We start from the raw sequence: 13,679 nt of genomic DNA, 5'->3' as shown, positions 1-13,679 counted from the left end.
CAACTTATTGCACTGCACTTTATAACTTATTGCACAGCACTTTATAACTTATTACTAAGTGATATACTTAACCTAATGTACTAATAAGTGGTGTTTATCCAAGTGCTTATAACTTAACTGGGACTTAATAAGTGTGTAAAAAATACATTGTGACTGCTTTAGTTTAACTGATCAAGTGGGGGTTCTTTTCTATCCCTTCTGATATTGTGATATTTTATGACTGTAGCATTAGGTGGAGCAGAATTCCCTACAGTATCCGCCACATCTGTACAGATTTGTGCAGGAGCTTAATGCATTTCCATGAAGTAATTACTCAGTGTATAACTAACTACACCGTATTGGGAGTGTTCCATTTCCACCAATTTCTTCACCTATTCAGTGGAAGGGCACTATTGTACTATTGATTCCATGTGAGGCTAGGACATGTTAATCACTGCTCTAGTATAGTTAGTATAATGAATCGATCACTAATGTAAGCAAAATATTAAGCAATAAATCCTTTGAAAGGACAACAAGATGAGATACAAGTAAAAAATATCTGCTTTGCAACTCACAATACCTGTTTTAATCCACTTTCATCAAGGAGTGTGTGTGCTGGTAGGATAAAGGCAAATAAACCTTGTTGGAAAAATAAACAAGCAACTGTGTGGTCCTTTCTATTTGCTTTCAACTCCTGCAAGAGTCATAGAGCAGTAGGCCACCTTCTCAATCATCTGTAGAATTCTTAAAAAAGCAATATGCATTCGGCTGAGCTGAGCACAAGCAAACACTGATGGGCCCGGGAAACCTGAATAACCAACATTTTCTTGCCTTTTTTTTTGTTCTTTTTAAATAAAATTTAGAACAGCAATGTTTTGTCATTGCAATAGTTTAAACCAATTCTTCCCAGTAAAATGAGCTTGTAGTATGATGTGGGCAAGATAATCTTAAGAAAAATAATTCCGTTTTTTATATTTACTTTTGTATTGTTCTTCACCAATTAGACTTGGACAATAGTCTTTAGCCTATAGCTAGCCTAGTAACCCCTTAGGAACCAAGGAACGGTTTTAAAAAACAAAATGGAAGGGGAATACTAGAAGGCATAGAAAAAATAAAATAACTAATAGAACATAAGAATTGCAAAAATTGAAAGGTTTACAGATAATTTGTTTTTTGGTTGCTGGGGTCAGTGACCCTGTGACAACCAGACAACATTTTCAGTTGTAGGACGGAAGGCAAATAAGACAAACTCTCTTTTTTTTTTGATAGGATAGGTACATATATAAAAGTTTACTATAAAGACACATTTCCCCTTTAATTGCTGTTTTTTTGGTAAAACTAGAATATTTATGTTTGAAAAGTTGCTGGGCCAATATAACAGTTTCAATTTTTATTCAAATCAGTAGTGCTGGCACTTTGGTATTCAAAACTGTGTATTCCTAGTCTTTGTAGCGGGGTATGATTTTTAGCTATACTGACTGACTTCCATATGCTTTAATGGTTGCGCAGCGGAGCTCATGGGTGCCATCTTCTGGATCTCCAGTCTTCTCCGGGTCCTCTTCCTTTTCTTCAGCAATTTCCAACACTTTTGGGCATGCACAGTTGCTACAAATCGGAAGACCGCTCCAACTGCGCATGCACCAATATGTTGCTTACCGAAGAGCCAGAAGATGGCAACCATGAGCTTTGCTGCATTTACGCTACACCTATACGTGAGTAATGAATTAGGGGCACTTTCAGGGGTAATCACCTATGTGGGGGAAGCAGGAAGGGGGCACTATGTATGGTAGTGGTTTTTATTATTGGGGAGTTAAGTTCTCCTTTAAAAAACACTTACATTTTTTGATGTTACTATTCCTTTAAGCAGAGACTTGTGAAAATGTATTCTAGCGGGATACTTTAATCCACGTAGGATATTCGCAAGTCTCACAATGGGTTTTGCAAATGATAAGTGTGCTGGCTATACATTGCATTTTATCAAGGGGTAACAGTATGTTGCAGGACACTACCTGCTTGCCTTTGGCACATAAAACTGTAAAATAACACGGTGATGATATTTACAGCTTGCAATGTAAATCATTCAGCACATTCCCTTGTCCAGTCCTGTTCAGGTACTGCATCACCTCTTGTATATTGCTTTGTTGTGATCATATTCCACCCATGACACCAACTATATGCAGAGCGGTCTTTAGTGGCCCAAAAGGTGTGTGATTACAGAACTGCCTCATAATGGAGCCCCATGGACAGGAGAGTTGTTTGTTGAAAGGAGCAGGGGATAGTAATAGTATGTATATGTGACATTATCACATAGGAGCAGATTGACTATTCTGTTATTCCTTTGTTTATCTTTTGCACAAGCTGTAACGCTGCCTTGATAAATGTACTTATTTGCTAAACACTTTCCTGACTGTTAGGAATGTTTTAGTAATTGGGGAAAATAACTCTTGTTTCCCCAGTTTGATTTTAAGTGAAATCTGTTGCGTAAAGGAACAGTTACACCAAAAGATGAAAGTGTTTTAAAGGAATGACAATATAATGTACTTTTGTGCTGCACTCGTACAACTGGTGTGTTTGCTTCAGTAACACTACTATAGTTAATATAAACAAGCTACTGTGTAGCCATGGGGGAAGCCATTCAAAGCTAAAAAAGGAGTAAAGGCAAAGGAAACAAATGATGAACTCAGTGGGATTCTTCAGAGCATATCTGTTATCCATTGAGTAGCCTGTGCTTGAATGGCTGCCCCCATGGCTACACAGCAGCTTGTTTATATAAACTATAGTAGTGTTTCTGAAGCAAACACAACAGTTTTAACAGTGCAGGGCAACACTACCTTACATTGTCAAACACTTGAATTTTTTGGTGTTACTGTTCCGTTAATGATTCTGTTTCCCAAAGTGGCCAAGCCAGTTGCTATATGCACACAGGAGATGTGTTCCAAGGAGGAGTAGTGCTCAGTGATATGCATGGAGTATTCTGCAACAGTGTGCATTTCAAGCTCCCACTTAATTGTAAAAACAATAAATGTGTGTGTTATTGTAACAACGTGTCATATTATTTGTAGAGCTCCACCAGGATACACACGTTCTAACATACTTACATAATGTTAATACAAGCTATGAAGTAAGTTTTGATAGCCGTTTTTCAATAAATAAGGGTGGTAAAACACTCCAGTAAAAGGAACGGCTGCTTATCCTAGCCAGTTGGGATATTTGTGCTGAAGTCACTTGATTACACCATCCATAAGCACGTGTATATGCTAAAGCATGTGTAACCCTCACATTTGACACTATTTATTATTTTTTCAACATTTTTCCCCTCAACATTTTTTTTTGTCCAAATATGGAAAAAAAAAGAATTGATAGAAAACGTGATTGAGATAAAGATCATGTTTTCTTATATTAAAAATTAATCTAGATAGTTTACAATTCAGGTAATAGCAAAGAAATGGCGAAGTTTGCACCAGCCTTGGTAAACTAACCAACTAGTAGTTCATGTTGATCCTATTCTCCTATTTATAAAATATAAAGACCATACAATATAACACCATTATTTTACACATTCAGGCTGCTGGTAATTCCAGGGTTCCCATGAGTCTTGTGATTGTTCAAAATTCAATAGAGCTTGCACTTACTGGTCACCTGATTCTGAGTACTTGCTATGGGTTACTAGATCTATTACTGACTTTTCAACTTTTATTATTTGACTCCCATAATGTTGCCCTTCAGTGTCAGAGAGCATCCCATCTAAATACAATGTCTACATTGTTTCACATTCTTTACTTTTTACAAACAGTAAATTATTGACTGCTACTGTGTGAAACATTCATTACTGAAACTCATTTAGAAGCTTTTACAACCTCATTAGGTGATAATTGGAATACAGATGTTGTATAAATATGTCAACATAGGTACTGTTATACTAATTATTAATTTTAATGGTTGTAAATGTAGCTGTTACTAAAGCAGTATCTATCGGGCAATAGTCTCTGACTTCTGGTTCTGACTCCTGAAACAATGTAGCAGAAGCCAGCTGCTGATTAGCAGACTTGGAGGAGAAATGCCATTAAATGCTTAAATTAAACACCAAACAAAACTAGTGAGGCTGTTTCAATATCATCTGTGACATCTTGGGGGACTGGTTTGCTGATTCGCTCTCCTAACTCAAGATTTCATACACAACTATCGGTATAGTACCCCCAAGTCCTCTGGACTAAGCAGATGCTATTTTCCCAGAATTCCAACCTGGTTGAGGTCACCAGGGGCAGTTGTTTCTAATGTAGTTGCAACCAGTGTGTCACAATTAACACAATTGTGTTTGGAGTCTGGTTGGTGTGATTTCCATGAGATTGATGTGTGTGACAGATTCTTTAGACATAAGTGCACTGCACTTATGAACCCTAGTGATGATCAACATTTTTCACCAGGTTTGTTGCGCAATTTGTCGCTTGTCAACAGGGCCGGATTTCTCAAAGGTGCTCCCCTAGGCCGCACACTGCCCCCTCACCCCTTCCCTCGACCCGCTCATCCCCCCCACCACCGACCAGCTCACCCCCCGACCCACTCACACATCCCCTGCACTCCCCAACCCTTCACAACCCCCCATCCTTCTCGCAAAGTCCCGATACTTGCCTCATTTGCAATGTTCCTACTTGCCAACACTGGGAGGATGGGTTGAGATGCGGTGGCGGGCGGGTTCAGAGTGCCAGGTTCGGAGTGTGGTGGGGACAGGTTCAGTTGCGGCCAGCAGGTGGCATGCTGCCCCCATCACTTGTGGCCTGCCCAGAAATCCGGGCCTGATCGTGAATTCTCAGCGAAGCGAAACGGGTCAGATTCGCCTATCACTAGCTAACAGCTATACAGAAGTGCAAGGAGTGCATTTTAATACGTGTACATTTAAAGGGATGTTCACTTTTCAGTTCATTTTTAGTTTGTTATAGAATGGCCAATTCTAAGCAATGCAATTTCATCATTTATTTGTTATAGTTGTTGAATTTTTTGCCTTCTTCTTCTTCAGCTTTTAAATGGAGGGCCCACTGACTCCATCTAAAAATCAAGAGCTCAGTAAGGGTACAAATGTATTATTATTGCTACTCTGTATTACTCATCTTTCTATTCAGAACCTCTACAGTTTATATTCCAGTCCCTTATTCAATGCAATGCATAGTTTCTACTGTAATGTGGACCTTAGCAACTAGATTGCTAAAATTGCAAACAGGAGAGCTGGTGAATAAAGAGCTAAATAATGCAAACACCAGAAATAATAAAAAATGAAAACCAATTGCAAATCATCTCAGAATATCACTATTCACATCATACTAAAAGTTAAACCCAAAGGTGCACAGCCCCTTTAATGAATGGGGATTTAAGTGCAACTGGCTGCCTTCTGTCGTAAATGGCCCCTATAGTTTTTAATAAAAAGCAGGAGGTACTGTAGGAATATCTCAATACGTTAATTTCATCGTATTTCCTATAGACAGTTTCAAATTAGCATAGAATGACCATTATTGTTACATAATAGTATCAAAATGAAAAGCAAGGAAACAAAAGGAAGTGGTGTTTTACAAATGAGGTTTTCCTAAATGCTTTAGTCTGGGCTTAAAAAAAACACAGAATGGCTGCAATACTTTCTGGCTACATCTACTGCTGTCCTTCCAACAACAAAAGAAAAAAGAAAAGTCAAAAGTACTCCCCCCTTTCTACTGTCGGTACAAGAGGCATGCTATGGCAAAACATCTCCAGCACCCACTGAAAGCTTGTGCCGCTGTTATAGCACTGGAGCTAATTATTTGCACACTCCTGAAAGAATTTGTTACACTAAAGAGATTAGGCATAATTTAGGGTCATGTCCGGTGTTATCAGATGACGATTCCTGCTTTAGATTAAAGTCCAGCTGTGGTTGAACAGATAACATCACAAGTCCAATTAGATTCTTGAATCATTTGAGAAGCACAATGAGATCTGCTTTTGTAACATTAATAAGCCTTCCAAGGTTTATTCATTTCATATTTCATTCTAGTTGCCTGTTCCACACCGAAAAGAACGAGTCATTTAAGGGGAAAATACTCAAATCTGTGTGTGCTGCTTTTGATGCATCATTAGGCCACTAGCAATGAAGGACAAACATCCTTACTTTTACCATTCTTTAATGGTGATGACGATACTTCTTAGTTCAGCCCCTGCGTCGGATGATCTAACTCACATGCTTCATCATATATCATTCTTCATATGTTGTGTGAGCACAAAGCAATATTACCTCTACTTTACACTGAAATGATAGGAAGGCAGTGACAAATTTAACATATAGCTGTTTGCATAGTTTCATAAAGTATGTTTTTATTGCTTTAAATGTAGTGTGTTGAACGTGCTTCCTCATCGTTTTACATCATTCCCTCATACCTCACGTCTGTACCATGGGTGTCAGATTGGAGTATGTTGGGAATTGTAAATTGCAGCTTTTTGCTAGGTACATACATGAGAGGGGCCGCAGATGCATAGACAGGACCATGCAATCACTAGAATATTATATGGTCTGGTCTTGAAATTTAAGGGCCACTACCCAAACCTTTGTGCACTTCTTTCCTCCTATTTGTGCCTATATGTGATATACCCACTTAGCTTGTAAGCAATATGGAGCATATACTTGTCCTCCAAACAAGTGTGGCAAATAATTTGGCAACATTTCTCCCAAGAAACTCACTGATGAAAGCTTCTTGATGATCTTTGTGGGTCACCTGGAAGAGCCGGCAGTCCCAGCAACTTATAGCCAACTGGTTGGGAAGCCATATTCTCAACCATATCTAATTGTTGCTAGCTAACATGCAGTGACCCTGCTATGACATCATAGGTGTTTGTGTATTGGATCATTAGGAACAAGCGTTTTTGCTAATTAGCACATGGGCTGATCAATCAGTATACAGTCTTCATTTAAAGGAGACGGACAGGTTAAAACTAAGTAAGCCTTATCAGAAAGGTCAACCTAAATACACCAGTAAACCCACAAAGTAATGCTGCTCTGAGTCCTCGGGCAAAAGACACACTGAATTTCTTTCCTTCTATTGTGTACACATGGGCTTCTGAATCAGACTTCCTGCCTTCAGCTTAAACCTCCTTGCCCCGGGCGTGAGCATGCTCAGTTTGCTCCTCTTCCCCCCCCCCACTTCTCTGCTGTAATCGAGCCCAAAGATATAAGTGAGCAGGGAGGGACTCAGGCACAAAGTGATCTCACACCAAGCTAATACTGCAGCTGCTATCAAACATAGAGCTTTTTACTATGGTAAAACATTCTACAGAATAAATATAACATTCTAGCTTGCACTATTGCAGCTAATCTATTGGCAATAAAATACCTCCATAGCTTTCTTACTCCTTTAAGGTGTGGTTCACCTTTGTTAACATTTGGTAACTTTTAGCAACTTTTTAATTGGTCTTCATTATGTATTTTCTATAGTTTTTAATTATTTTTCTTCTGATTTCCAGGTTTTAAAAAGGGGTGACTGACCCCATCTGAAAAACATATGCTCTGTTTTTTTTTTTACACTACCTGATCAATTTCCCAACCGATGTCGGGAGAAATATAGGTAGATGTACGATCGTTCATTGCACTCCGACCTCCCGATAATTTGGCGAATTGGTTGGATTGCACTGAAATCGGTCGTTCAAAAAAAAAATCAAATCTTTGAGTCTATGGGGGGGGCTTTAGGCTACAAATTTGTGTTATTGCTACATTTAAAGACTTGTCTTTCTATTCAGGCCCTCTACTATTCATATTCCAGTCTCTTAAATAAGTGCATGGTTGCTAGGGGAATTTGGACCCTGACAACCATATTGCAAACTGGAGAGCTGCTAAATAAAAAAGATATAATAACTCAAAAATCGCAAATAATAAAATATGATTTGTAAAATGTCTTGAATTGAATATCACTCTCTACATCATCCTAAAAGTTAACTAAAACCCCTTTAACATTGTCTAGTTTGCACACAAATATCTTGCTGTAAATGATTTTAACAAAAAGGGCTGGCAAAATGATAAAATGCAAGTTTATGCTTATTGCTGCTTACTTATATGCAACTATTTTGCGCTGTTACACATTTACATTATCTTCACAATGACCCTGTCAGGAAGTACTGAAAGTGGGGATTTCAGTTTTCACCTAACTAATTGGTTTAGTTGAGAAAGGATTATGTGAACCCTTCATGTTTAGATGGTGAAGTGTTGCACAGGGCACATTGAAACCTTATAACTCAGAACTGAGACAGACAGACCGAAAAAAAAGAGTTCTGATTATATATACCGTAGTCACGTGTCCGAGACAGATGTCATCTGCCCTCACCTCTATGGCCTTGTCGGCTCCATTATAATCATCTGTTTAAAAAATAGATTTGTTTAAGTCTGTCTTGCCTCTTTGGAATTTCATGAAGGAAAGCAGCTTCCTGTCGGATTTCTGAGCTTGTTGCAAACGTCTCTAACACTTCTATGTCTCGTTAACTATACAGTAGCTCCGATAAGATCCTAAGTGTTGAGTCATTTGTGATATGGTTATTTCTCTAAGGCAGCCATGGCTTTTCCATAGTCAACTTAACCCATCCCACTGCAACTGCATTGTCCCAACTGTTATTAATATGGTGCTACTATTAGCAGTGAACACAACACCTTATACCTCATAACTTTTAAAGTGCCATAAAAAAGTTGAGCACTTTTTTTCGCACATTCCTGAACTGCGTTGATAGCTGGAGAGATTGCAGTATCCTTCCAGCCCAGTTTTCAATTTTTGCAGCCCCCACAGCTACTTTTAACAACATGCTTTTAGCAGTATCATTTGGTGAGAGTATCTGGTCAATATCAGGTCATATGAAGTGGCAGAAGGGTTTTCAGAGACACAGGAGGGCTGTACAAAGACTGAAGGAATCTATTTAAGGTTTGTTGATTGTGTTCAAGCATGAAATCGCAAATTACGGTTCATATATTGTTCAGAATTCCAATGAATTTCTCTTTTGAGCAGCATTTTGTGCATCTTTAATCACCATGATAGTAAAACATATATGGGCAGATGCTTTACAGCTGATGTTACATGAGAAGCTTTTTAAAGGCATAATTTCTGCTGGAGGAAAATTGCATATGATTGTGTCCTGTGGCTTTCATTCACACCATTTAAAGGGCCCTGGGTCACTTATGAATTGAAAGATATTTATACAAGATGGACAGCAGGCAAGCCTTATATTACTCCAAGTTGATATAACATTAAGAGGGGAGGGGAAAGTCAACTATGTTAATGTAATTGTTGAAAATTATAGACGTAAAATCAGTTATTAGGAAACTGAGTTTAGGAAGTTAAGTTAAAGAATAAATACAGGGTCTGCATTTACAGACCATGTTAGAATATGGAAATCCTAGAGTAGCAATACACCCAAACTTTAATTATTAAAGGAGAACTAAACCATAAAAATTAATATGACTAAAATGCCATATTTTATATACTGAACTTATTGCACCAGCCTAAAGTTTCAGCTTCTCAAAAGCAGCAATGATCCAGGACTTAAAAGTTGTCACAGGGGGTCACCATCTTGAAAAGTTGGTTCTCAGTGGGGTTTCTATGCTGCCATGTAGTAATTATCTGTATTCATTACTCAGCCTTATATTGTGACATTTCTATTCTATGTGTACTGTATATTGTGAGTGGGTCCCTAAGCCCAGTAAGTGACAGCAGCACAGAGCATGTGCAGTGAATCAGCAGAAAAGAAGATGGGGAGCTACTGGGGCATCTTTGGAGGCACAGATTTGGGCTGGTACAGAAGCACAAAACATAATGTACAACATTCCTAATTACTTCTTTAGTTAGGCTTTAGTTCTCCTTTAAAATAACTCTCAGTGTTGGTTTGTGGTAGAACAGAGATATTCCAGCAGGGAAATATTTAGAGTGCAGGTTTATTGATGAAAAGGAATCTATATGGGGCAGATTTTCTAGTGATCAGGAGAAAGCTAGAGAGAAGCCAATAAAAGAAGAACATATATGTATTTAACTTTGGACTGTTTATATAACCAAAAATAATTAGCACCAGCTTATATTTGAATCAGAGTATTTCCATATATATATATTAAACTAGGACTGAAACCCTTATACTGATAAAGGTTATACCTGGTATTCTGTTGCTATTATTGCATCTTTTGGTTGCGGAATACCGTACCACTGGTACCACATCCACAGCACTGGGCCACTCTAGGGGACCAGCTCCACAGTTTGGGGCCACTCTACTCATTTAGTATAATAGATTCCAAATGTTGGTGAATTATGCATGCAGCTATCTGTAACTTATATTACATCTCCCTGCACAAATGTAAATGTATGCCAAGCAAGGTATATATGGAAACTTAGCTTTCCCCTGAAGCAAATAATCATAAAGCAAATATTGCTCTCAGTAATCAAACCAGATGACAAATTTAATAGGCCCGGAAAGAGCAGGAGTCCCCAGGCAATGAAAGAAGGCTGGGGGTCCTACGCTCAGAGGAAAAACTAGTGAAACCTTTCACTATTCTGCTCTTATTGAACTACAGCTCCCAGCTGCTAAAATGCTCAGCTCTTAAACAAACCTGCCTTTCCTGGTGGGTAAGATCAGGCTTGGCTGAAAGTATAAAAGTTAAGCGAAGCTATTGATATGTTCAATAATAAATCAGAAATGCCTTCATAGAACCCTTCTCTGCACTCCAGACTCATTTACTTGTGTCTGTTTTTTGCTGCCCTTGACGTTAACCTCTTCCCTCTAGTTTACTCAAGTAGATGATCACTCTGGGATTGTTTGCATTCATTTCCATCATCAGCAGATGTTAGCAGATGCCATTGAGGCTTATTTTCAAAATATTCACTAGTCGTAAATTGTCATCAAAGGCTTCCAAAATATAACTACCTAAATACCTTACTATGAAAATATAACTAGTGTATATTTTTGCGTTGTTATATAAAATTTTAGTTTGGTGTGTATATAATGGCACAGAAGAGCATTTGTGGCACATGTAGAGGCACATTTAGCAAGGGTTGAATTTCGGATTCATGTGGTTTTATTTTAAACTCCCATAAACTCGAAATTTGACCAATCAAAATGTATTGATGAAATCAAATTTTCGAATTGAATCGGCCCGAAAACTCGATTCATATTCGATTCGAATTAGAAAAACTTGAATCGAATTTGATTCAAATCAGAAAAACCTGAATCGAATTAGATTTGAATTAGAAAAACTTGAATCTAATCCGATTTGAATTAAAAAAAACTTGAAACGAAATTTAAAAAAACTTGTCAGGAAGGCTGCAAACATCACCAAATTGATCCATGGACCTCTCCCATTGACTAATACAGCAATTTGGCATGTTTAAGATGGCAAATAGTCGAATTCCAGTTGCCAAGGGCCAGCTTATGATAAGTCTTGAAATTTGAATTAAAACTCGAATAAAGTTTGGATAATTCACAATTCGAATTTGAGAGTTTAGACCAAAAAATAAATTAGAAAATTTGAATTCGAATTTTCACTTCAACCCGTAGTGTCAAATATAAGTGTGGTCATAATATGATAAACATTTTACAATAATACTTAAGCATACTTACAGCGATTCCCCTAAAAATAAACTAGCAAACAAGCTAAGATACCACTTCTTATAAACAAGGGGTAATAATTTGCAGTGTCGATCGAATACCATCTAAATTGTAAGATATTTCCACTAAATGCACGATAAATAATGGCAGAACTTAATGATCTTTACTCATTTAAATTGTTCTTTAGTTATTATGCAAAAAAATTGTAATTCTGTTGCATGAGTGAAGTGTAATACGATCCAGGCTTGATGCTAGAGTCTAGACCGAGCAGGCATAAATCTTCCCAACCCCTTTCATATCTAAAAACTCATAAATCTGTCTTGTCCAATTGAGACACATCCTAGAGCAAGTTGTTCTGTCTGTAGTGTTTTAAAGATTAAAGCGTTTATAGACAAATATTCATTTTTGGGAATATATGTTTGCATCAGTCACATGTGTGACTCACAGGCAGTCTGTTGTCTTTACATTTACATTTATTTGTTTTCAGACTGATGCCTTCTCTCTTTCCCTGTAACCTTCCCCCTCCCGAGCCGTTTAAATATCCGATATACTTTTATGCCTCCAGGTGGTTCTGTGAAGGAAAGGAGTTGAGTAACTCGCCCGACATTCATACATCATCCGACAGCAACGGCCTCCACTCCCTGGTCATCACAGAGGCATTTGAAGAAGACACAGGACGATATACGTGTGTGGCATCCAACCCCCTTGGCACTGACACATCATCAGCAGAAATATTTGTTGAAGGTAAATCCAAGTCCTAATGGAAGCATGAATCCATATACAGTAAATGCTAGTGCCCTCTGCCAGTGAATGGGACCAGCAGTGTTTTTAGTTGAGTCTGGGATGCTCTCCTGCTCAGATAAACTCTTTCACTATAAAGCATTTTGAACAGTGTAGGATAGTGTTAATAGAGAAATAATAGTATATGTATCAAAACTTGGGGAAAATGATCACTTATGCATTTTCATACTAACAAATGGGCACAGTGGACGGAAAGATGGGCAGCTGAATCCAAACGTTATTGCTTAGTAGTATTCAGCAAGGGCTCTTTGCCTTTGTTCATGGCAGTTGCCCACTGAAGTTCTGTCTATGACTGCTATTTAATTCTACCACGGAAAACAGTGTGGCAAATTAATAAAAAAACAAAAAATTGTCACACTCCAAATTAATTTAACTAAAATGTCAAACATGAATTCAAGTTAAAAAGATTCCCCATGGTACCCAATGTATAGAGACAGGATAGTCCCTAAAAAGCCTGGTGCTCACCAGAAACGTAATAGGGATTAGTGTATCCGAGTCTGTAGCTGGTTCTGGCAAGGCAGTGCCCGCGGCCAATAGTGTTTCGATTTTCTATTTAAGAATATTGTGATGAATTCAAAACATCCGGCAACTGGTGTCTTATTCCTAATTTTCTGTTTGAATCCCAGGTGCCAGCTCATCCGATTCAGAAAGTGAAAGTTTTGCTTTAAAATCAAACCAAGGAGCAATGCCACAGTGAGTTATTGTGTTTTATTCAGTGACATTTTGTAGGGTGGGATTTGGGAGATGTACATGATTTACACATCTGTCTTTTTTGAATTTCCTCTCTTAAGTAAACCCTCCCTTTCTGTTTTTAACTGTTCGTCCCCCTACAGTGCCCCACCACTATCTAATAGTCCACAAGTCCCCTGGCTTCCAGCATGCATGGTATTTGTCAAACAATTGCCACCAGGGAGTTTGGCACCAGAAGAAATGCAGCCAAATATGGCAGCTGCAAACCCTTCTCTGAAGTTTTTTACTTGGCCTTTAGGTATGAAGGACCTGTTTGATGGGGTTGATGCAGTTGGCCAGGGATCACTTTACAGGTGGTCGAACGGCTAAAAACTGGGTTAATGTTCCATTAATAAGACAAATACAAATGGAAATAAGAGAAAATACCTTGTATCTATGTTGTATCTCACTATCTTTCTAATAATATTGGTGTTCTAACTAAATATAACATTGCCTCAAATAGTCAGGTGATTGACTTCAGCTGACACATTTGGAAACTTCAAGAACAAATGCTAAGCTGTTGCTTGCAAGAAATTAATCAACAAGTTGTCAGCTATGAATTTTTCTCCTTGGTGTTAGACTTTGTACAG

The 13,679-nt window shown here is 38.1% G+C and overlaps 1 protein-coding gene across 3 annotated transcripts in view; it reads left to right on the top strand.

Moving 5' to 3' along the window:
- palld.S (palladin, cytoskeletal associated protein S homeolog) overlaps positions 1-13,679 on the top strand; it is a 201,256-nt gene that overhangs the window by 70,919 nt on the left and 116,658 nt on the right. For all 3 annotated transcript variants that reach the window (XM_018243218.2, XM_041579522.1, XM_041579523.1), the window contains 2 exons: positions 12,125-12,303; positions 12,987-13,053. In XM_018243218.2, the coding sequence (XP_018098707.1) occupies positions 12,125-12,303; positions 12,987-13,053 (246 nt within the window). The remainder of the gene's footprint in view (positions 1-12,124; positions 12,304-12,986; positions 13,054-13,679) is intronic.

This window comes from Xenopus laevis, chromosome 1S (genome assembly GCF_017654675.1).
Source record: "Xenopus laevis strain J_2021 chromosome 1S, Xenopus_laevis_v10.1, whole genome shotgun sequence".
Classification (NCBI taxonomy): Eukaryota; Metazoa; Chordata; class Amphibia; order Anura; family Pipidae; genus Xenopus; species Xenopus laevis.
This window is presented reverse-complemented; position numbering and strand designations above follow the sequence as displayed.